This window comes from Mus caroli, unplaced genomic scaffold (assembly GCF_978045245.1).
Source record: "Mus caroli unplaced genomic scaffold, Mus_caroli_1 scaffold_4, whole genome shotgun sequence".
Lineage (NCBI taxonomy): Eukaryota > Metazoa > Chordata > Mammalia > Rodentia > Muridae > Mus > Mus caroli.
This window is the reverse complement of record NW_028227259.1, coordinates 86,753,777-86,780,592: the sequence shown is the minus strand read 5'-3', so window position 1 is coordinate 86,780,592 and position 26,816 is coordinate 86,753,777. Positions and strand designations below refer to the sequence as shown.

Here is a 26,816-nt window from a genome sequence, read left to right as displayed (position 1 = left end):
AGTTCTTAGTCCACAGTATGCTGTCTGCAAATATTAGTTTATTAGAAAGAATGATTCTACTTTTAAATAATATGAAATTATAAATACTGATTTCAGTTTTGAAATTGAAGGATCTCTATTTGTCCTCCTTTGAGAAAGATAGTTTATGATGTCTGTCACATTAAATAAGAACACAGAAGCTGGGCAGTGGTGGCACATGCCTTTAATCCCAGCACTTGTGAAGCAGAGGCAGGCGAATTTCTGATCCAAGGACAGCCTGGTCTACAGAGTGAATTTCAGGGCAGCCAGGGCTAAACAGAGAAACCCTGTATCGAAAAATATAAAAACAAACCAAACAAACAAACAAAAACACCAGAATACAAAATAGGAATGACAGTTAAAATTTACCCATCTTAATCACTTGTCATTTCATTTACTATGAACTCAAATTCTTGCACCTTGTGAGTTATTCAAAACCACATACTGTGAATTTCATAATGAGAATATTGGGTCCTTGCTTCTGATTTTTATTGATCTACATTTTGACAGAGATTCAGTAGTTCCCTAGATTCACTCTACAGTCTAAAATGTAATCTCATATTTAAAAACATTGCATGCTTGAATCCTATCAGTACTTTGTTATTGAAGGGATTGAGACTTGCTTGTTTATCTGTAATTCTTACTATTCTGTCAAGGTAATGAATTACAGCACGTGCTTGGGTAGTCTTTCTAGGAAAATGCCACTTCAAATGTGGGAACAAATATCTAACCTTCATATGTGTTGTTAGACACCGAGAAGCCTGCTTTAAAAGACTTCCTATTATTCATAAAGTTGATCCTGCTGATTGACAGGAAGCCTGTACACTCATAGTGATGACTCTCTGCTCTTACTTGTACCTGGAGAAGTAGCATGCTGTTCCACTTTATCGTGTTTTAGATGAGACTTAGTCTTATTGTGGCTCAGACTGCCTTCAAACTCATGACAATCCTCCTCCTCTGCCTCCCTGAAGCTGGGCTCGCAGGCCATCATTCTCATGTTTACAGTTTGTAATGCCAGCTGAAGAGGACAATTGTAAACTGAGACACTGGTAGTAAATTTCAAAGGAGCTTTGCAGACACTGGTATACCAAGGGAAAGTCAAAGTGAATTAAATTGTCACACTGTCCTACCAATTATATTTTAAAGATGATTCTATTTCATTTACATATTCATGAACTATCCATTTCACTTTCTTTAGACACATTTATAAAAATTAGCATATTATTCTCCAATTCCTGGTAAAGATCTCTGTAGTGAAGAATCTTTTTCTCCCTATTTGTTAACGTGATGGAAGTGCACGGCTCAAAAATCTCTTGTTATTTTTTTATGAGAAGACTTAAAAAGCACCGAGTACTTCATTATGTAAAAATAATATTTGGCATTATGCAATTCATCAGAGTCCTTAAGCTTTTCATGGCCAAATTTATAAGTGAGTCATAAACAAATATTCTCATGTATGTGTAAGTAATGAAGTTAGCAATAGCTGGGTTTATTATTATGTGTACATGATCACATACAGGCTTAGTTTTTGGCATACATAAATCCCAAACATCTGCTGTGTTTTAAAATCTGTAAACATTTTAGTGAATTAAGAGATTCTGTATAGATAAAAAATAATTCCTGCACGTTTGATATATGTTCACTGTTAATTATCTTTGTGTGAGCAATTTTTTCAGATGGTTCATTTTTCTGGTGACTTGTCTCAAAGCTGCAGAGAAAAAGCTGAGAAAAGAAACTGACATGAAATTGCATTTATGTTGTTTCACATTTTTAGTAAGAACAGTGTATAGTGGAAAAGAGGTAGTGACCATGTTGGTGACACCACGAGGTTGCCTGTTCTAATATGGTGGCTGGACTAGGTAGTGGAAGGCTAGCTGGAACCAGAACTGAAGTACCTTCCAAAGCCTACAGTTAGAAAGCCAACCATTTAATTAACCAGAGGTTGCACATGAAGTGCTGTACAGTGTGGTGACCTGGGATGAAAGACTGACTCAAAGGAGACTTAGGATATTTCACATATGCTAATAATCTCCTCATTATTTTTATCGAATATGTTTTGCATGATTGATTTAATTTTAAGGAGGTAGGATCTGAATTTTACATGGAAAGTTCTAAGAAAATGTGAACAATAAATATTCAGAAGTTTGTACTGTTTCTATGTACATGATGATCTAACTTAGAAGATCCTGAGAATGGTAGGAGAGCAAGCATAGTGATATTTATCAAAATATTAGGTATGGTCTGACAAATGCAATTTAGAAAATATCGTTATTTAGAGAAGTTTCCTCTAATGATTAATATTCTAGACTATAGAAACTTTATTAAAATTGATCTATAAATGAAATAATCATCATCACTGTTATCTTAGCCTAAGATATATATATATATATATATATATATATATATATATCCTATGTCTAGTCATTTCACCATTAAGTATTCTTCATTATTAGCATAGTGATTACTGTCACAGGGAAGACATTAAAAGGATGCTACTAGTTTAATGAGTATAATACTTATCAGCACATCCTGTATATTTAACAATTGAGAGAATTGTGGATTTCAGTGTACCAGTCTTCAAATCTATCTTTCTTAACAGTTTTTAGGGTACATAAGGACACCGAGGATTGCCTCATCTTGTATGAAATTTGTTATTGTTCGAATCTTAATGCAAATTCTAAATTCTATGTATTTCTGAAGTTTCCAGCCAGATTGTGTGACCTCTCCCTGCCACCCTTTCATGTTTGTTTGGAAACTATTAATTTCTTTAATGTCTTTCTGATATCTATGAATAAAATTAACCATCTCAGTATTTTCTGTATATTCATGGAAATGAGAATCATGACCTATAGGTTTTCTTTCTATCGTCCTCACATGACATTTTGAAGAAGCAAGAAATTATATGAATGCTATTATGACTATTTGTTATCTATTAAAGCATAGGTATTCTTCTAAGTGCTACAAACATTTGCCTTTGCCCATATATGTGACCTAATCACTGTAGCTACTGCTACTCTTTGCTGAGCAGCTTATACCATTCATTGAAAATCAGCCACCATTAGGCAAAGTCAAAATTCTCAAGGATAGTCTGTTGCCACATAATGGGTGCTAATAAACATTTATGAATAATCCCTGAGTATGTGTAGAGTCTATGTATGAGTCTAGGATTTGGAAATGTATATGGTTTGCTCATTCATTTATGTGCTTTCTGTAAATAAGGTTAATAATGGTAAATTTTGTATAAATTTTTATATTTTCATGTGCCCCATATTGAACAGAGGGAAAAAAAAACACAAGAAAGGCATAAAACATTTTGCTTCCTAAGTTTTAAACTTAAAGTCACTATATTTAGTAAAGCACTATATTTAGGTATGTTTAAGTATTTGGAATTAGCTTGAAATCAACGAATTATAAGCAGACTATGGTTGTGATTGAGTGAAATTTTGTCTGATTATCCAAGTCATTTCCTTTTTCTTTGACTGTTCATTAGTGCAATAGGATTTTATGGAAGGATAAGGTTGATTCAGATAGGAGATTCCTGTTTATTGGACTGGACATATAAGTCAGTTGAAATTTTGTTAAAAGAGGTAAGAAGTTGTGATCTGATTTGCAAAGGGTACACTAGAAATATTCTTTTGATGATTCAGAAAATATTACAGAAATTTCATGGAAAGTATTTCTCTTGAATTTTATTTTTGAGATTATTATATAATTTTATAATTTTCACCTTCTTTTTCCTTTCTCCCAACCCTCCCTTATAACCCTTATTTCTCTTATCCAAATTTAAGTCCTCTATTTGTTGTTTTCCTAAAACTATAACACAATCTTTCAGTGTGTAATGTTAATTATATGAATATTTTAATAACAGAAATATTCATGAGAGATTAATGAAAAAACTCTGACTGAACAGTCCGATGGAGGGTGTTTAGAGATATACAGGTAAGGTATCACTGTATAGATGTAGGAAACAATTGCACAGTGTTAATAAAATACCTTTACAGTAGCGTGATGGAAGTCAAAGTTCATATAGTGCTACAAGTTAGACACCAGAAACTAGACAGATGAGAAAACATAAATATTATGTTATTTGGAGCAATGTGTTCCTTCAAAAGAATGTGTAGATTCCAAATTCTAAAAACTGACTCTTCTACTTCCATGATGAAAATAAATGGATTTTATTCACATGTTGAAACTAAGGCTTTGATATTTTGAGGTTATTCCATACTGTTAGTGTGAGTCTGATGTCGTTGTCAACATTGTTTTGAAAATAAGGTCATAAGATTAGTTTTACAGGTTCAGAATATGTGGTGGAGACCTAAGCTACATCAACAGACAGGATCCTTGCATTGATAACACTCTCCAAAAGAAACTAATTATGCTCATTTGTAGAATATTTTGTTAGCTATTATATAGATATAGATGTAGATACATAGTGATATAAGTATAGATTAATAGGACACTTTCATAAATTTTTTCTAAGTATAGTTTGATTCTATTTTCATTAATAAAGAAAATGTATACAATCAATTCAATATTATTGGAGCAATTTTAATGTTATTTATAAATACGGTTTTATATAGTTTATATATGCATAATGCAATTACAGTCAAAGTGATTATAAATTATAGGAGCACATTAGTGGATATAGAAGGAGTTGGTAGTGTAGAAGGATGCACAAAAATTACATAAAGCAGTCACTTCTGAAATTTTCAAGACGCAAACAAACAAAACCAACAGTTTTAATCTCCTTAGTTTGAAGTACCTAATAAATAACAATCTAATATCCCATGTAAAAGTGACCTGACATCTGAATAAACTGTTCAAGAGATTTTGAAATACCAATGCTACTGTGATTCTATTGTGATTTTAATAATGTGATTAGCTTCCTGTTTTGTTGATCAGATAATTTTCATTAGAATCATTTGTGCATGTCCTTTATCTAATGTTGGAGCACACTAGCATGAGTATGGTCACTTTCTGTCCCAATGAGCTATATAGTCTAGAAGGCATATAATAGAGTCTCACAGAAAAGACCCATATTTTTTAAAATTTCTTTTTATTATTTTTTAGTTTCTATACCTAATATTTTGATCATAATCTTCCCCCCCCCTTGCAAGTCCTTTCACCTCACTTTCCACTCACCTCATCATGCTCTTTCATTCTCCCTAAAACATAAAACAAAACCCTATACACACACACACACACACACACACACACACACATATATATATATATCACCCAGTAAAACACGAATCCAACTTTGTGTTTGTCAGCTTCTGCGGAGCATGAAGCCTGCTCTAGAGTGTGGTTGATAGAAGTCATGACATTCCAGTGGAGGAAATTGATTTTCTCTTTCCTAGCACTTCTCGCATGGAAACGGGTTCTGACCTTACACCACAGCCCCTTCTCGTCATTGGGTCTTTTGCCTGGCTTGATCTTGGGCATGGTTTGCACAGGCTATTACAGTTTCTAAGAGTTCCTATGTGCTGTGTTGTGTTGTGTTTTGTTGGAAAGAAGCTGTTTCTGTCTCCCCTTCAACATAGATCATTGAGCCTTGAAGAGATTGAGAGAGATTTGATAAAAATAAATGAATAAATAAATAACCTACTTAAGAACTGAGTGTTTCAAGGTCTCTCAGTGAGTACTTATGCTTTTATTTCGCACTTGTGTTTTACTATATTAACCACCCATGGACTACTTGTTCACTGAGCGTTGAGTGATGTACTAATCTATAGGCATAGAGGAATGTCATTAGTACTAATTTTATTGTTATATCTCTATAGCATAATAATAGTATGTTTTCCCCTAGTTCCTTGGCTTATCTAATTTAGGTTCTTGGATTTATTAACAATTTGGGTCCACCTAATGGGATGGGTCTTAAATCCAATCAAAAAGTGGTTGGACAATCCTATAATATTTGTGTCATTATTGTACCAGTGTATCTCACAGGTGGCTTGCTGTTGTGGGTGATAGTACTCTCTTTCTGAGGTCCTTGCAGTAATCTACAAGATAAAAAGATGCCCTGGGATGGGGGAAAAGTAATGTCCTAAAACACAATGTTTGTTTCTGAGTCCTCTAGACTTTCGCTTTCATCACTGACGTTCCATTGCCACAGTGGTGTTCAGATACCTAGAAAGTTATACAGTTAAATGCTGCAGTATAATCTTATTTCAATAGATGGAAAGGTTTGAAACACTCCTTTAAGTAATATAACTCAAGGAGGCTACCAAATCACAAGCAAAAAAAGCTCTGTATGACTTTAAGCGCCCAGAGAGGAGCGTGCCAAAGGGGCCATAACAGCTCAGAGAAGTGGGGAGGAAGGATTATGGTAGGATGTGGACTGGCAGGGGGAGGTGAATGGGATGTAAAGTGAATAAGTTAAAAATGAGTCAAAATAAATAAAAAATAAAACCCTCGGTATAATGTAAATTAAAAAGAAAATTAAGGAGCTATCATGAAATATGAGTGTTAGGTGAGATTTTTCCAAAACTTAGAAAATATGTGGCATGGTTCAGTAAAATTAGTCCCATGGTAAAAGTAGAAGAATTAAACATCTGATAACATTACTAATTTGGAACAGAATGTTGTGATTTGGCTTTCTTCTGGGCTTTAATAGGTTGGCCAGCTGTAGTCATTTATCTTATGTCTCTCTAGTTCCCAGTTCCAATAGGACTTTTCCCACTGAAATAAGTGGTTTAGTAGTTTGGGTTGTTTATGTGCACTGCTGTTAAATATTACTCATGTTTCCATGACCATAGACAGAAAGTCTGATTTTTGTGTGTGTGTGTGCTTTTTGCTATGATTTCAATTTCTTAGCAGAAGACCTTAAGAGGGCACATTTAGAAAAAAACTCCGAAATTATAGTTATAATAATAGAAACCCAACGCGGTTCTTTTAAGACTTAATAGGCAAACAAACTTTTTAATTAATCAAATGATTTATTGTTCTAATTCTTTGTGTGCTTGGTGTGGCAACTTTACACACACACACACATGCACTTCAGGTCAAAGAAATTTAAGAAAAGTAATAAAAAAGATTGTCCGCAGATATGGAACATTTTTCTCAAAACGTTGTCATATTGCTTATTGTTATGGAAATATTGTGGTAAATTAGAACTGAAGTATAAGTTGTATGTATGGATTTTTTTTTACTGTTACTAGAGTGTACTCTAATTAACAAAATGTTAGATAATAGAGATTTAAAGTAGAGATTTATCTTCCTAGAATTTTTTTAAGACCGTAGGCTCTAGGATTATTGATTTTTATAATGATTACCAACTTTCCACCTATGAGTTGGGGTGCCCCATAATTAATGATTAATTTTAACAAAACAATCTTGAGATTGTACTTGGAACTTCATTTCTGGCAAATCTGTTTTCTCCTTTGCCAAATTATTAGCTCAAAGCAACCTCATTTTATATTAAAAGAGTACTCTTAAAGAGATTCTGTTTCCATTAATATACATAGTGTGGCAATTAAGTTAAATAGCCACTGACAGTCAGGCTGTTTGCATATTGAAAAATTCTATGATTAAGTAACAACAAGCATTTAATGCAAAACAAATTCTATGATAATTTATTTGATGTGGAGTTAATCTTGTTATTCAAAAAGAGTCAGGTTGTCACTTTGTATTTTATTATATTTAATATTTGTTGTATAATTTGCATGATTGTTTTGAACCATGGTGGCTATGAATGTCAGTGACACAATTCTCTATTTTATTATTTCCTTTTAATCCTAATTCATATCAATGTGAATCTTAATTCAGTACAGTAATTCAAGCATGTGGCTTAATTTTAATCATGTCAAATATTAATTTTGTCAATTACTTTTAGTAATATTTAATTTTCAAAATTTTATGGTTGTTAACTTTGACAAAATGAGCAATAACTAATAATATATTTCAACTCTTAGTTTCTTTTGATTAAAAAGAATGACTTGTCTAGAAATAGTGACACTTAATGCCAGGTTTTGTGAATTTGTCATTTGAAATTTCATTCAGATCATATATCAAAAGATCTACTTGCAAGCTTTTAAGATGAAGTGATTGTAGACTAATGTCTGAGTAAGAGATTAAATTTGAATTTCAAAAGAAGCCTTTAAAGTCTCCTTTTTGTTAGGAGAGATCACATGTATCAAGTAGATTTAGAATGGACTATGATTATTTTTCCTTATTCCAATAATATTTAGTTATAATACAGAAATGATTTATTGAGTGTATGAAATATGTAATTAAAATATGTGCACTAAATATGACATGTATTACACTGGCAAAATTCATTATATATCTGTATATCTAAGCCAATTACCCATATTAATACTCTTCAATATTTTTAATTCATTAACTGCGTTTCTCATATATTAGGACAAATTTACTATTTTTCTAACCTGAAATGATGGTATATTCTAAAACAAACATGCCAGAGCAATAATTATATGTACTATAATTAAAACATTTATAAAGCAAGGAGCATATGACTGTGTGTTTCCTGGCTTTCATTACACTAATTTACTTTTAACCATAATAGTACAAAGACAATCAACAGTCAGCAGAAATGATAATTTATATTTTAATTTTAACCTTCAGCAAAGTTAGCAGTTTATACACATTCATGTTCAAGAGATCCAGCAGTAGAATAAGTCATAGCTACCGATCAGCATGCTGACCATGCATAGAAACCATTGCCATACAATGGCCAGTGTTAGCTAACTTGCTCAGTAGGTTGGAGTTACAGAAGTAATACTGTTTTATGATTTACTTTATAGTTTCTAAATGGCTAATCTGAATGTAACCTGACTGTAAGTCAAAGAGTATTTGAAGTGATATTTAATTTTAGTCATATAGAAAAGGAAGAATACGCGTACAATATTAAAGTCAGGGCTATTTCATCTTAGTAAACACAATTTAAAGTCAAATTGAGGAAATGAAGAGGTGTTTCAGGAGTTATAAATACCAGGGTTCAATTTGCAGCAAGTACATGTTGCCTCATAACCATCCTTACCTCCACCCCTCTAACCCATGTGTTCATGAGGTACATATTTAGTCCAAAGACTTATATGCAAGCAAACTACTCATAACATAAAATAAATATTTAAAAGTAAGTAAATAAAGCCAAATAAAATAGAATAGTACTCTAAATTTTCTCTAAAGTTGTATTTTGAAATTTAGATACTCGTATGCCAGTTTAATGTTCTATAATTGTATTTGTTTGATTCCTCCTCTTATTCCTCCTTCTTAGTATAAAAAAGACAGAAATATTTATGAAGAGGATCATTGAGGCAGTGTATCTAATGCCCATGTTTTCCATCCTTAAAATGATAATTTTCATATATTTCCATATTATATAAAATTAATGCCCATATTTCTATATAGGTTTATGGTTCAAAATACTTTGAACAACTTTCATCTTATGCAAGTACTTAGGGGCAGCAAAGAACAATCTGAAAGTCAATTGAGTCTCAAATAGCTCACTAAATGTCCATGTGAGTTCTGGGAATAAAGTCAGGTCCTCTTCAGAGCAATGAGTACTCTTAGCAACTACGCCAACTCTCTAACCTTAGGCAGGGACTCTGGGATAAGAGTTAAATAATTTAAGGTGATGATATTCAGCACCATGGATAGTCACAGACTAAGACTACATTAATTTTCTGGCAACATTAACTGTCTGTGTCTGTGTGTGTGTGTCTGTATGTCTGTGTGTGTGTGTGTGTGTGTGTGTGTGTGTGTGTGTGTGTGTGAGACTATTAAGCAACATACAGGGCTTTTAGTAATTAGTTTTGTCTGCATAATCAGCATGAGCTACAGGATGTGAAGAATGCTGTTTTTTATTACATTTAACACAATTAAAACTCATACTTCCACCACGTTCATGCAGTTTTAAGAAACAAACAAGACATTATTCTCTTTGTACTAAATAAAGCTAAGATCCTTTAACACTTAATAGTCTAGGGCTTTTAGTTCATTAACAATGTGGGTAACTTTGCCTGTTATTCTCAATGTAGTATTAAGAAACCATCTACAGGCAGAAAACAAAACAAAACAAAATTCTTTTGTTTTAATTATCATTCAGGGAAAATCCCATGAATAATTTTGATGAAGTATGAAGAAACTAACTAATCAGCAAAAATCCATTAATCAATATCTGAACACTTATTATAATATTGTACCTGGCATTTTGTGGCAAACAGTATCATTTGCCTCCTTTTAAATTGATGATTCAGAGAACTAAATTGCATCATTTTAGCTGCCTACTACAAAGACTAAAAGGTACAATGAGAGCCTAATCACTGGAATCATTCAGAATCAGCTGCTTACCAAATGGTGTGAGGTCAGTCCTTACTCCACTGCCATATTTGCACTTGGTTGCCTCGTGGGTTAAGCTTTATTTCTGCATTGACAATGCTGGGAGAACATTTTTATTTTGTGCAATTAACAACGGAGACACAACCATTGTATTTTATTTCATTGAAGTTACTACAATACATCATTATCAACAAAATGAAGACACACTAATTGATAAGACATTGAACTACATACTAAAAATAAGCTCACCTACTGACTAGTGGAGAGTGTCATATTTGTAGGGAGAGGTTGTAAGTAAATAAGAGGAGAAGGTTGAGACGACCTTTGTAATAACTGAGTATGGGCTAATGTCAGTGTATAACCATGTTCAGGTAATATTCATTTATGGGTGAAAAAAAATATAAGCAATTCATAGTTACATTTCTATTTTGGTCTGAAAGAAGTGGCATCTCCAGGACATGGAATGCATATAATAGAGATCTTTGCTTCAATGTGCTCTTATAATACATACATACATACATACATACATACATACATACATAAACACATGAATAAATTCCAGTTTTTTTTTTAAACTGACTAACTCATGGGCTGAAGCAGTATGAACTAGGAGTCTCAGGTTCTCTAGTGTGAGAAGACTAAAGTACCATAAAAATAGGCTCATCCATAAAAAATAAATGTCAAAGAGACATCCTAAATATTATTTAGTGGCCAGTGCATCTATAATTTGAGATGAAAATGAAATATTTGAATTTAGTTAATAATAAAATTACAGTGAACCCATTTATATAAACAAATAAGTTAGTTAATAAATAATAGCAAGATCTAGAATAGATAAATTTACGATGTTGAGGAATTCTCAATAATTAATCAAATGGCATATCCTCATAGGGGCCACTTATAAATTTCTACTTCTTAAACTTGGGCTACTAGTAATAGCTTCCTTATATAGGAAACAAGGCAGAAATCTCAAAGAAAGTTAACTATTCAGTGGAGAAAATAATTAAATAATATTTCAACAGATAGACAGAGATAATCAAACAGTGATATTATCCTGACTGTATCTAACTATGATAGAGTTTAATAAAATGAAAAGTCTCATTTTCTTCTAACATGCTCTCTGTAAAAATGTCTACCCCAAATATTAAATATATCCAATGGAAGATACAATATTAGTTATCATTGTGTCCCTCAAATGAAAATTTATTAAACAAAGAAGATTGAATCTCTTAGATTTAGGAAGGACTTAAAACATTAGAAGAGATGGTGATGAAGGATACTGGATATCACTCTGTGATAAAATTGATATTGAATAAAAAAGGGAGTAAACGTGTTGGATGGTAAAATTTAGCTATTGATCTACTAATGTCAACTAATTGACAGTAGTAGTGGATGCACTACACATTCATACTGTTTACAGTTAGAGTAAGTGTGATAGTTTGGATCCCTTTATTATACTTTTTTCTATGAATATAAATCTATCTCAAGTTTAACACTTATTTAAAATTTTAATGTAGATACAATCTACAAGAATAGTTTGTACCCTAAGGGCTCAATGTTTAAGATCTCATCTGTTATGAACATAGTGGAGCATGTGTCCTTCTTACCGGTTGGGACATCTTCTGGATATATGCCCAGGAGAGGTATTGCTGGATCCTCCGGTAGTACTATGTCCAGTTTTCTGAGGAACCGCCAGACTGATTTCAGAGTGGTTGTAAAAGCTTGCAATCCCACCAACAATGGAGGAGTGTTCCTCTTTCTCCACATCCTCGCCAGCATCTGCTGTCACCTGAATTTTTGATCTTAGCCATTCTGACTGGTGTGAGGTGGAATCTCAGGGTTGTTTTGATTTGCATTTCCCTGATGATTAAGGATGTTGAACATTTTTTCAGGTGCTTCTCTGCCATTTGGTATTCTTCAGGTGAGAAATCTTTGTTCAGTTCTGAGCCCCATTTTTTAATGGGGTTATTTGACTTTCTGGAGTCCACCTTCTTGAGTTCCTTATATATATTGGATATTAGTCCCTTATCTGATTTAGGATAGGTAAAGATCCTTTCCCAAGCCCTATTTATAATAGCCAGAAGCTGGAAAGAACCCAGATGTCCCTCAACAGAGGAATGGATACAGAAATTATGGTACATTTACACAATGGAGTACTACTCAGCTATTAAAAAGAATGAATTTATGAAATTCCTAGCCAAATGGATGGACCTGGAGGGCATCATCTTGAGTGAGGTAACACAATCACAAAGGAACACACAATATGTATTCACTGATAAGTGGATATTAGCCCAAAACTTAGGATACCCAAGATATAAGATACAATTTGCTAAACGCATGAAACTCAAGAAGAATGAAGACCAAAATGTGGACACTGTGCCCCTTCTTAGAATTGGGAACAAAACACCCATGGAAGGAGTTACAGAGACAAAGTTTGGAGCTGTGATGAAAGGATGGACCATCTAGAGACTGCCGTATCCAGGGATCCATCCCATAATCAGCTTCTAAACGCGGACACCATTGCATACAATAGCAAGATTTTGCTGAAAGGACCCAAATATAGCTGTCTCTTGTGAGACTATGCAGGGGCCTAGCAAACACAGGAGTGGATGCTCACAGTCAGCTATTGGATGGATTACAGGGCTCCCAATGGAGAAGCTAGAGAAAGTACCCAAGGAGCTAAAGGGATCTGCAACCCTATAGTTGGAACAACATGATGAACTAACCAGTACCCCGGAGCTCTTGTCTCTAGCTGCATATGTATCGAAAGATGGCCTAGTCGGCCGTCACTGGAAAGAGAGGCCCATTGGACTTGCAAACTTTATATGCCCCAATATAGGGGAATGCCAGGGCCAAAAGAATGGGAATGGGTGGGTAGGGAGTGGGGGGGCGCTATGGGGGACTTTTGGGATAGCATTGGAAATGTAACTGAGGAAAATATGTAATAAAAAATATTAAAAATTAAAAAAAAGATCTCATCTGTTATGTGTAGGTCAGCTCACACATAGCCCCATGATGCAGATTTTGGAATATTTCTTCACATGGCTTAAAGTTGCATTTTGAATATTTATAACTTTTTTTTAACGATTTTTTTCTACTGTCTCCTTTCTCTTTTTAGTACATTAGTTTTTCTTTATCTTACAGAGAGACAGTAATAGGTTATGAGTTGACATAATTGAACAAGCCCAGCCTAAAAGCTGTATTAATTGTATTGTGTGTTTGTGAATGTCCTACCTGCATGAACATATGTACTACTATATGTTGAGGCTAGAATATCAAGGGAACAGGTGGCTGTGGTGAAAGCTTTAATGTTTGAAACCTCAGGACTCCAAACTCCAGGAGAGTTGGGTCTACCTTGGAGCTTACTGAAGACATCATGTGATGTCATGAGCTCAGCAGTTATAGTGTGTGGCGGCCTCATGTGTAAAATAAAGTTAACACATTTAGAAATCAAGACAACATGTAAAGAGTTCCCAAAACAAGATGTCTGTACTCTCTGTAAGACACAGAACCTGAAAAGCCGTTACTTTCCTTGAGTCATTCTATTCTGTACAGAAAACTCTACCCTGATCTTATACTGTAGCCTGCTTTGTACTAGAACCAGTTTCGTGGTCATTGCTTTGCTGGGAATTGAGGAATGGGATAACAGATCTGTACCTACATCATAGAACAGCTTGAGTGTGCTTCCTGGTCCTTTCTCAATCTTTGCCAACCCCTAATCTCAGTTAGGACAACTGTGGGTAACAGGTGTAGTGGGGTCTCATTTCCTCCACCTTCGACATGGCCCATTACATTTTTACTAAAACCGTGATTATCAGATGTCTCGTTTGCCAACCTTTCAACAGTTCCCAAGTTCTGAGTCCTGGTATCAGAAGGTAGGGCACCCCAGGCCTGGTCTTAGGTTGTCCTCTGGGGTGTGCTTAATGAAGGTTTGAGTCAGAAGCGTTTATGATAAGCAACTAGCTAGTTCAATCAGCCCTTATTACAGAGAGTAGTTCTCAGAGCTTCTGCCTAGCTATCCCTTCCTCAAGGTCACAGTATTACTGTCTGAGACATTCAGTGAGGATGGTGGGTGTTTGCTTCCTGCCTGGCCAGCACTCTCACCAGAGTTTGATTTATAGACACTTTGTTTTCTTTTGAACAGAAGTCTGTGTAATCCCTTTTGTGTGAATTGCTATCTTGTTTGTTTAGAACCTTGAAACAATAATTTCTTCTTACAGAGAAGATCTGCAGAAGTGGGGTTACTCTCAACACAGGACCGGTGGAGCAGAACATGCAAAATCTTACATCACACATATACCTTCTTGTTCCTAAATGAAATAGCTAAATTTTTAAAACTATTTTTAATCACCAGTTTTTTGAGCAATGATTTTGCTGTATACTACAGGCCAGCCTTGAACTCACAATCTTCCTGCTTCTGAGTCATGTGCTACCACACCTGGATTCCAAGTTTCTCTTTAAGTGGTCTTGATTGACTTGGGTTTGACATCTTAAGTAACCTGTGAATTCTTTTGTGGATGACTGAGTCTCATGCAGCTGAATTTAATATTTGTGCTATTTCTAAAGTACCTACCACCTAAATGTACCAACTCATAATTTTAGATGGCTGTTGATGAGTTTGTATCATAAATAGAATTGTTGATCCATCCTTAATTTATGCAATATTATGTGAAGAGATTGAGTTAACAATTAAAAACATGCCTCTTTATGAAGAGAGAGAGAGAGAGAGAGAGAGAGAGAGAGAGAGAGAGAGAAAGTGATATCAGATTTACTCAGACCAGATTACAGATGGCTATGAGCCACCATTTTGGGGCTCTGACAACAGAAGTTGGAGAAGAAGTATTGTTAAGAGAGTAAAAAGGGATACAAGGATGCCCTGAGATACTGTTAGATATGCTAACAGTATTGTTCTCATGATATCAATGGAATAATTTGTAGTAATGATGTGCTATTGTCACTCACATTACTTCATGACCATTATGATCAAAACCACTGCAAGTGTCCCTACAACCATCATCTATACCCATATAATGCAGAATTACTCTTGTCACAGAAAAAATTATTCTGGATCTATTTTGAGCTCAAAACTTTTCTTTTTATTTGATGATTAAGTATTATTTTGAAGAACAGTTTTCTAAATAACTTTTATTGTCATGGAATTGCATCATGTCTCCTTTTCCATTGCCCCCTTCATGCCTCCCTTAGGTCTCCTCCTTCCAAATCTTGCTAAGCTCACCCCCTCAACTTGATAGCCTCTCTTTGTTTTATTATTGTTGTTTCTTACATAAATGTTCATGCACATGTTTGTATGTAGGTATGTGTTTAAACATTTTCTGTCTGTCTATCTATCTATCTATCTATCTATCTATCTATCTATCTATCTATCTATCTATCTATTGATTGATCTATCTATCATTCTATCTATTTATCTAGATACATGCATAAAACCTGCTTTGTGAGTTATGAGTCTTTCTTTTCTGTTTTTGCTCTGTGTATATGTGGTACCCTGACTGACCACTCTGCATTAAATAAACAATAAGGGAGGTGTTTATGTGTGTGAGGAAGGGAGTCCTCTCTGGAAAAGGTCAATGCTCCTTCATCCAACAGTTAATAGTTTTCTACAGCTCTTTGTCCTAGGGTGAGGCACCATAAAAGTTTCCTTCCTTCATGTTAACATGTTCATTAATATTACCAGTTTTCCTGTCTTGTTTAATCACCTCTTTCTGGAAGAGACTGTTTCACCATATTCACCTAGGGCTTCAACGCTATACAAAGAACTATAGGAAACTAAAGGATGCTGAGGAAGGGATAACTAATCTTTCCCAAGAAGACGACCACAATTATTTATTTAATACCAAATGGCTAGCTCTTTATCACACATAGAAGTATCATTATGCAGATTGAGTAAGTCATGATTAGGAATGTTTAAGTATACAGGTAAATATACAGCCATTTAGTAACAAGAAATAAAATGACTATGAATTTGAAATAGCAAGGATGGATATATGGGAGTGTTTAGAGGAATGGAAGGAAAGAGAGAAATGTAATCATGCTATTTTCTAAAATGTTTAATAAAGGAGGCAGTCTTCATTGATGACGGTTGCTCTCTACACTTATCTGTAGGCATAACAATGATAGTCAATGCAGTAATGAATTATGCTAACATAGAAAAGTAGCAGTAGTAGAACCCCATTTCCCCATGCAATATGATCCATGGTGTAATTAACAGGCTGGTTTCCAGTACAAAGCTTGATTTCCCTCCAATTAAGTGGGACTTAAATTCAATTAAAAAGCTACTGGTTGCCACCAACATGGGAGTGTGTTTTCTGTCATACTGATAATTTTTTGTGGTTTACAGTTGTTTTGGGTTGATAGAGAAATTTATTGCTGCCTCCCTTGGCAGCATGAATAATGTTTTCATATCTGTTAGACCATAGGGAAAAGGCTTCTAGGTCAGGATCATATCAAATTGTATAAGTCTTGTGTCCTAAGCATATGGTTTCTTCAGTATCATGTACCACTCTTAACTTCTTAGAGGCAACCCAGGGCTACATTGGTAATCTATATTGTTTTAAAGATCATTTGGATTACCCGAACCAACTATTCATATTGAGCTTTCTTGGAGATTTACTAGTCTATAGTTCTCATGGGGAGTTAAGCCCAAGTGGTTTAATTTCCTTTAAGATGTGTGTGTGTGATGAAAAATATATATTGTATATGTGATGTATGTGCACACACAGAGATATATATGTTGCATTATTGTATGTATATAGAAGATATGATTCCCTAAGGTTTTATTAAAAATGAACTGCTATTTGTCTGTCATTCTTCCATCCCTCTATATGGCAGCCTCTCTCCCTTTAACTGACTGGAGCTCCATCTCAGATATAACCTCCAAGAGCTGAATTAAAGAATCTTGACATTTTCTAAATCAAAATTTTTTTCAGAATCTAGGAACTTTGTGATTAACTTTGATGGGTGCAAATACATAACTAAATATTGCATCTTGGCTGTTAGGATTTGGGCTATTTTTGTTGTTGTTTTTACTTTTTTCAAAAACAATTTTTATTAGATATTTTCTTCATTTACATTTCAAATGCTATTCTGAATGTCCCCTATACACTCCCCCTGCCCTGCGCCCCAACCTACCCCCTCCTGCTTCCTGGCCCTGGAATTCCCCTGTATTGGGCCATACATTCATCACAAGACCAAGTGCCTCTCATCCAATAGATGGTCTAATAGGCCACCCTCTGCTACATATGCATACACAAGCTCTGGGGTGTACTGGTTAGTTCATATTGTTGTTCTTCCTATAGGGTTGCAGAGCCCTTTAGCTCCTTGGGTACTTTCTCTAGTTCCTTCATTGGGAGCCCTGTTCCATCCAATAGATGACTGTGAGCATCCACTTCTGTATTTGCCAGGCACTGGCATAGCCTCACAAGAGACAGTTATATCAGGGTCCTGTCAGCAAAAACTTGCTGGCATATGCAATAGTGTCTGGGTTTGGTGGTTGTTTATGGGATGGATCCCAAGGTCTCTGGATGGTCCTTCCTTCCGTCTCAGCTCAAAACTTTGTTTATTTAACTCCTTCCGTGGGTAATTTGTTTTCCATTCTAAGAAGGAATGAAGTATCCACACTTTGGTCTATCTTATTCTTGAGTTTCATTTGTTTTGCAAATTGTATCTTGGGTAGTCTAAGTTTCTGGATTAATATCCACTTATCAGTGAGTGCATATCATGTGAGTTCTTTTGTGATTGGGTTACCTCACTAAGGATGATAGACTCCAGATCCATCCATTTGACTAAGAATTTCATAAATTCATTTTTTTAAATAGAAAAGTAATACCCCATTCTGTAAATGTCCCATATTTTCTGTATCCATTCCTCTGTTGAGGGACAACTTGGTTCTTTCCAGCTTCTGGCTATTATAAATAAGGCTGCTATGAACATAGTGGAGCATGTGTCCTTCTTACCGGTTGGAACATATTCTGGATATATACCCAGGAGAGGTATTGCGGGATCCTCTGGTAGTAATATGTCCAATTTTCTGAGGAACCATCAGACTGATTTCCAGAGTGGTTGTACCAGCTGCCAATCCCACCAACAATGGAGGAGTGTGCCTCTTTCTCCACATCCTTGCCAGCATCAGCTGTCACCTGAAGTTTTGATCTTAGCCATTCTCACTGGTGGGAGTTGGAATCTCAGAGTTGTTTTGGTTTGCATTTCCCTGATGATTAAGGATGTTGAACATTTTTTCAGGTGCTTCTCTGCCATTCTGTATTCCTCAGGTGAGAATTCTTTGTTTAGCTCTGTATCCCATTTTTTAATGTGGTTATTTGATTTTCTCGAATCCTGCTTCTTGATTTCTTTGTATGCTTTGGATATTAGTCCGCAGTTGGGTTTTGGATTGGTAAAGATCCTTTCCCAATCTGTTGGTGGCCTTTTTGTCTTATTAAATGTCTGCCTTACAGAAGCTTTGCAATTTTATGAGGTCCCATTTGTTGATTCTCGATCTTACAGCACAAGTCATTGCTGTTCTCTTCAGCAATTTTCCCCCTGTGCCCATATCTTCGAGGCTTTCCCCCACTTTCTCCTCTATAAGTTTCAGTGTCTCTGGTTTTATGTGGAGGTCCTTGATCCACTTAGATTTGAGCTTTGTACAAGGAGATTATTTCCTAACTTTGACTTAAAGTGGTGTATTATGTCATATATATTGTCTTGTTATTGTTTCAAAAATTTGCCAAATCTTCACATTTTAATGTAAAAGCTGTCTTAGCTAATTAATAAATTAAATAAAAATATATAATGTATTACAAACGATGTTGCACACATAATTCTATTTGAAATATTGTCACATGTATTTGTACACACACAGAGACACACATTTAACTTCGCTGGATTTCTAGTCAGCCTCTTGTCTCTGATTATACACTACTCCTTATTGCAGACATCTGTTATATGAAAAACCACCATCTACTCTAACATTTCTCAATCTATCCATCTACATTTTCACACACACAGACAGCTCTTCCTGTAAATGTTTTCTTCGTATGCATTTTCAAGAACCTTTAATTTGTGTATTGAAAATATTTGGAGGATAATTGTGTTTAATCTGAACATAGAGTTTATGTCTGTCATTATTTCATAAATCAATGCTACCTAAAAATTAAAGTAAAAATTAATGACTATACATTATGTTGGATATCTGTCTTAGTAAGGGTTTTACTGCTATGAACAGACACCATGACCAAGGCAAGTCTTATAAAAAGCAACATTTAATTGGGGCTGGCTTACAGTTTCAGAGGTTCAGTCCATTATCATCAAGGTGGGAGCATGGCAGCATCCAGGTAGGCATGGCGCAGGCAGAGTTGAGAGTTCTACATCTTCATCTAAAGGCTGCTAGTGGAAGACTGACTTCCAGGCAACTAGGGTGAGGATCTTATGCCCACACCCACAGTGACACACCCATTCCAACCAGGTCACACCTATTCCAACAAGGCCACACCTTCAGATGGTGCCACTCCCTGGTCCAAGGATATACAAACCATCACAATATCTCATAAGTCATCTTCCAAAAATATGTTTGTTTCTGCTTACTGGGAATGTACTCTGTGATATTAGAGGGTTTAGTTGTGTGAAACATTATATAATGTACACAGCATACACATGACCACAATACACCATTAGTCAAAATGTGGTTTTAGGTAAGATGTGACTGTACTACACCATTTATGTAAAAAAAAAAAAAAAAAAAAGAAAGAGACATGCACTATCATTTTGTATCTTCTAAACACAAAACCATTTAAACCAATTCTCTAGAGTATCAGAACATAGATGCACACTATTCATTGGCCCATTGTGTTTTTTTCATTTACTTCTATAAATTATCCCAGCAACAACATTGATGCTTAAGTTAGGAAAAATATTAACTCCTTATTTCCTCATATCCCAAAATCATGAAAAAAAATCTCAGCACATGATAAATATGGATTTTTGGCTAAGTTTTAAATGTTTTGTGAGCTCATGGATTCAGATGTAATGATGGAATATACTAGAAATAGTTATCTACTAAGTACTCTAGTAGATATCAGTAAATGGCACCATAAGAATAATTTTTAATGAAATAAATGAGGGAAATAGAAATAAATCTACTATTTAATTTTAAATTTTGAGATATAGTATGCTTTATAGAATATCCTAAATATGTCTTATATAATTTATTTTTAACATGTAATATAATGAATAACAAATATTACAGATCAGTAATGTTGGAAAACATAATCTAACAAAACAAAAAAAATATGTTGCAAATAATATGCTTACTTCTGTAAAAGAAACTCAGGATAGAGTATCTATAAAATTTGGAAACATTGTATATTGAATGTGTACTGGATTTTATTAAATACCTTTTCTAAAAAAAGGTGATCATCAGGAATCCATATTTTATAAAGATTAACGTAAAATTATTTTTCTACATTTGAGGAGACTGTGAAGATAAGACTCTAGAATAGATACAATTCTATTACATGGTTATCAGGAGTGTTAGCTAGTTTTCCACAGCTTAAATATTAATATTATTTAACAGCTTTATCAGAAAAACAACTTTCCCAGTATAAATGAAAATGTAATAATGCAGTAATAGTTACAGCATAACACACCAATCGTGACACAGAGTAAGCTGTAATTTCAGGTCTCTATTAACCATGTTATTATTTGTTCGTTCTGTCTTACAGCTCCTTCTCCAGTCACCAATGTGAAAAAGGGGAAGATTGCAAAGAACAGCATTTCTTTGTCTTGGCAAGAGCCAGATCGCCCCAATGGAATCATCTTGGAGTATGAAATCAAGTACTTTGAAAAGGTAGGCTAGGAAATAAAAATCTCCTTTTTGTTCTTTTCCTTTCACTTTAACAACTTCACTTCTAGAATAAACCAAGAGGAGGTTGTGTTATTATGTGTAAATCAATACAAGCCTGTTTTTCTGTCCTACTTCAGATGCTGCCAGGGAGCTCTTCTTGTCACATTCTGTGTTGGCTGCTCAAGGATAAGGCCTTATAGTCAGATTAACTCATTTCACATTAAAAGAAAAAGTTGGGGGCTGGAGAGATCTCTCAGTGGCTTAAATCCTTTCACCTCAAGCATACAAAATTGAGTTTGGAATCACAGAATCCAAATAATTGTCAAGTGGGTGTGATGGTCACCTGAAACTTCTGCATCAGACAGCACAGTAAAGGGGAAGCCTAAGGAAGCTGCTAAGCAGGCCTAGTGATGGTGAGACAACCATACTGAGTAGATGGATGAAAGATCAGGATGACTCTCTACCTCAAATTCTGGCCTCGACACACATATATATGTGTGTACATTCCTCCACATATGTGTGTGTGTGTGTGTGTGTGTGAGAGAGAGAGAGAGAGAGAGAGAGAGAGACAGAGACAGAGACAGAGACAGAGACAGAGACAGAGACAGAGACAAGAGAGAGAGAGAGAGAGCATAAGACATTTTGAAAGTGTAGTGAATATTTGAACATTTAATTTGTTGATTTTCAGTAGGGAATGTCATAGTATACAAGGTAAACTATTTGTACTTATGGCCAATAACTCACCACAGTAACAGTTCTGTTAAAGTATGGGAAATTCACACATACACACACACACACACACACACACACACAGAGAGACATAGAGAGAGACAGAGACAGAGACAGACAGACAGACAGACAGACAGACAGACACAGTCTAACACTCTATATTAGTCTAATTTTAAATTTTGAGAAAAATGTACTGGAGATGCTTTCTTTACATGCTTCCCTGAATAACTTATGTCTCAAGTTTATACCTAAAAATTAAACATGCATGCACACACACACACACACACACACACACACACACACACTCATACATACACACATAGTTGTTATTATCCTTTTACTTTGCTTTAACTCTATAATTAATTAAGCTCTTGAAAGCAGAATCAAATTGTTGGAAGCTCAGAGTAAGTTCATAATTTCTGATAGACTGGCATATGTGGCTGAAATAAAGAAGTTATCATCTAAATATGATTATGTATGGCTTAGAACTAGTAGCATGTCTTTAGAATTATTTGAGTTCTAATAATGAGTACAAGAAGTTGGATGGTTGTTGAAGCCAGTTTCAAAAGGGCAATTAGAGACCTTGATTTCATTAAGTCAACTCCATTCATGTCCAAATATAATTTGTTCTTATTGTTCTCCTTTCTCACTGTCTTCCTGGGTACACAGTTATCTACACCTAAAAATGTAGCATTGAATGCACTAAAATACTTGAAGAGAGCACCTTTGAGATAAAATTATTTTGCAGAATGGTTGATAGAGTTGTTTGTCAGCAGAACTGAAGCTGATGTGGTAGAGTACAGTGGCCTCACTGATTTCCATTTTTCTGAGATAGTGCATTTCAATCCCAGATATCTGAAATATGAACACATTGCATTTGTAGTGATTTGTAAATTAAGATTACATTTCATATTTTTGTTTAAGCATAATTAATCTACAAAATACAAAGTTACATAGACTACAATAAGGAAACATATGCTAACTTTCACAATAAATGTTTTGTATATCCAAATGTTATTTTTATTAAAATGTATTCTAACATGTTAAAAGTATGCAGTGGAAACCACTGACTGCCTTACATCAAAAACTATGAAAATGATTATATAACATTATCTTTACTGAAGTACAGTTTATTAGCACTAACACTAAACATTTAATTAATATGTGCTTGTGTGCTTACATGGTTTTTCTTTTATCCATCCAGTGACGTAGACCAATTAACATTACTCATGCTTTTATACATAGAATTCCTTCACTGCCTCCCTGGTTAGTAACTTTGTCTTTATCTATGTGTTACCAGCCTATGTGCAAAATTCAGTATCAGGAAGGATGTCTCTGTCTTTCACTCTTTAAGCTGCTGTTTCTGTTAGAACACAGATATCAAACGTGTCTTGGGAAGAGTTCCTTTCTGTTGCTTTCCTGGTGAACTTCATCCATGTTCTGGAATAAGTTTCCTCAGAACAAAAGATCTTTTCAGTTATCTGACTTTCAACATGACCTGTTCTTTAATAATTTGCATATAATGGTATATTTATATGTTTTATGACCTCTATAATTGAGAGGAAGAACAATTATTTGAAACCTGGGGACATCTCAGTTGGGAAAACACTTACTGAAAGTGTGCATTGGCGTGATTCTAACACCTAGAATTGATGTAACCTTTTGTGGTGTGGTAAAGCATGCTTATCATCTCAGTACTCTGGATCATGATCCATGAGGACCTCTGGAATTTCAGGGTTGACAATCTTGCTTAACTTATTTCAAGCTTTAATTAAATGAAAAACTGTCAGTAGAAGTAGACAACATTTCAGAAGATGCCACTGAGAGATTGCCTTCTGGTCTTCAAACATATGTGCACAAGTACAAATGTGAACCTATGTACATGTACACACACAATGGCATACACATGTGCATATATACATATATACATATATATGATAATGATTTTATTTGATTTGGGAAAATATTTTCTATTTGAAAAGGGTAAAATACACTAATAATATATTGCCTTTGTATACTCTTAAAGGTAACAATACATATAGTATTTGATAGAAGTAATATATTCATTTTGTTAATGTTATTAGCTCCCTGAACTTTTATCAAATCAGATTATTTAATATTCTCATACACACATAAGGATTTTCCTAACACTTGTAGAATGGAGGAGATAATGAGCCTCTATACCATGTTGAAGTGGGGGTTTTGGTCGATTTCCAGAGCTCATTTGGAAACTTCAGAGTGACACCACTCTTTTATTGGATGGCTTTTGGCCAGCCACAGGTGGCACAGCCATCTAGGGCACGTACACTTGCCAGCTGGCACATCTCACCACCATTGCCCTGCTTTAATAGAGGTCATTGGACTCCTCTGCTCTGGCCTGGTGATGGGCCTATTGCCATCTCTTAATTAAAGGCAGAAGAAAAGGGGAAGCTGCCCCTTGACAGGCTGCTTGCCAGCTGGCTTCCTTTGCTGGGCCTTCCCTCACTACATGTGAACACTGTTCATGAAGCAGCTGGGTAATGTAGCTCATTTGCTCAGCTGGGACACCAATGCAGTGAACACCCCCACCCTGACCAACGATTTGACAGCCAGGTGCCTGTGATTTCTAAAGTGGTATAGATAGATAGATAGATAGATAGATAGATAGATAGATAGATAGATAGATAGATAGATAGGCTGAAAATTAGCATCCTACAGTGATTTAGGAAATGAATTGAAAATAAATTTTCTAAAATACTGAGATTATTAGCACTGTCTGATAATACATTTTCACCACTTGCTTACAGTCCTTATTAAAATATTTTTTAAATATAATATTGAGCTAACTCAACAAAACAGAGGGCGACTGGATTGTAGATCTAGGACTACAAAGATTTGTTGATCATAAAATCAAACAATGTCATCTGTTTTTGGAATTGGTGATGGGTCACACATTATTTCAAGTATTCCTAGAGTTTTTTTGTTTATAGTTTATTTTGACAAGAAATATATTCAATATATTTATAGGATGCATTTTATTGTCATTCTACATTCATTTTAACCATAAAAGTTTTTGAGTAATCAAAGTTTTCCATTTATTGTGTTGTGTCTTTCCTCTCTATTGATAGATTTTCATTTTCATTTTATATAAGAACACACTAAAATCTGGAGTCTTATAAATGCACACTATTCATATATTTGTTAATAACATTATTCTTATTTTATATTAAAATATTTGTCTTATGTTTATAAGAAAGGAAACTCAAAATCATATGAAATATATATTAAGGTAAACAGTAACTCTTTACTAGATTTATCTTCACAAAGTTAAACTTTCTCCAAAGAGATGAAAATAATATTAGCAAATATATTGAATCATTTTTTACTCAAAGTTATTGCTACAATCATAGCAAAACTGGAAAGTTGATTACTGAGAACTTCTGGTATTTGTACTCAAAATTGAAAATAGTGGATAATCTAATTGTGTTTATTCAGTCATAAACGTGTGCATCCTAGGAACTCTCATTAACTGCAATAGTTTTCATAAGGCTGTTTACAATGTTTAAGACACCTCAAGGAATGAAAGGTTTTCACTGTTGTTCTCCTACTGGCAACACAATAGATAGTAGCAGAAGAATGCACATGGTTAAAGAAATTGGTATTTAAGGCTCATCTTCTGACATTTAATTTTGTGCTTTTACTCCTCTATAACAAAAAAAAACCTAGCTGAATTTCATCAATATTTTACAGATATTAATATTTACAGATAAACTTAATCTGTGAAGTCAAAACAAATGATAAAGACCAGCCCAGAAAGAATCAGAAAACCTATTTCTATTAGAAACTACATCATCCATCTCTATATAGAGGTGACTTTGGATATAACTAAGTCCATGATAATTTGATAGGATGAGGTATATGGATGAGGACAGATTAGCTGCTTTAAGGGAAGTATGCATACAGGTTTATGTTTTATGCAGTATTGATGGTGAAACAGAGTAATCAGAAGTTACCTTGATCATGTGGATGACTTGAGCATCCATTGGTTCTGTCTTCATGTTCGTTCATTCCTCACTTCATTCTTACCACATTCCGGTGAAGACACTCAGGCAAAAGGTCCTACTCCAAAGTATAAGGGATCCTACTCTAACAGCATGGCAGCTTGTGATCGGTGTCAAGGTAACTGCTGCAGATCAACCTCAGACACAGAGGCCACAGGGCTGGTGAGGACTTCTGTTGTCTCTCCAACCGGAGCATATTTTCTTTATTTAGCTTCCATTTTTTTCCTGTTTTATTTCTAAACACTAAGCTACTAGGCTTTCCTACAACAGGACATATATATATATATTCATATATATATATTCATATATATATATATATTCATATATATATATATATATGAAAGAAAAAGTCCTGTATTCTTGAGCTTTTTTTTTTTCCTGCTAGATGAAATCAATCAAAATTCAGCTGTGTTGGAACTACTAATTTCATCTCACAAGCTCTAAATATAATTAAAATCTAACTTGTAGATTTAAAGCTTATGTGTAACACGAATGCACAGGAGATAATTTCAGCATTACATAAGATGAACAAATGTGTTAGGTATATTGCTGGAAAGCATTCTTATAGAATAAACACAAGCACATTGTCTTAGAAAAATGCGATCTGCTCAGCAAAGCTTTCCTGCAATGTTTTCAAAGATTCATTTATTTGTGTGTGTGTGTGGTGTATCTGCGTGTGTCTCTGGTATACTCACATGTGTGTCATGATATTGCAGGAGCCTCAAGACTTAAGAAAAGGGCATTGTCCCACTTGAAATTGAAGTTACAGGATTCTGTATGTCATCCTGTTGGTGCTGAGAACTGAACCTCAGTCTTCTGAAGGCTAGAAATGCCTTTAATAGCTGAACCACTTCTCCAGGCACACTTGTAAT

The 26,816-nt window shown here is 34.6% G+C and overlaps 1 protein-coding gene across 6 annotated transcripts in view; it reads left to right on the top strand.

Moving 5' to 3' along the window:
* The window catches only part of Epha5 (EPH receptor A5), a 367,297-nt gene that overhangs the window by 245,054 nt on the left and 95,427 nt on the right, over positions 1 to 26,816 (top strand). For all 6 annotated transcript variants that reach the window (XM_085836803.1, XM_021161798.3, XM_085836802.1 and 3 more), the window contains one exon: positions 21,054 to 21,178. In XM_085836803.1, the coding sequence (XP_085692929.1) occupies positions 21,054 to 21,178 (125 nt within the window). The remainder of the gene's footprint in view (positions 1 to 21,053; positions 21,179 to 26,816) is intronic.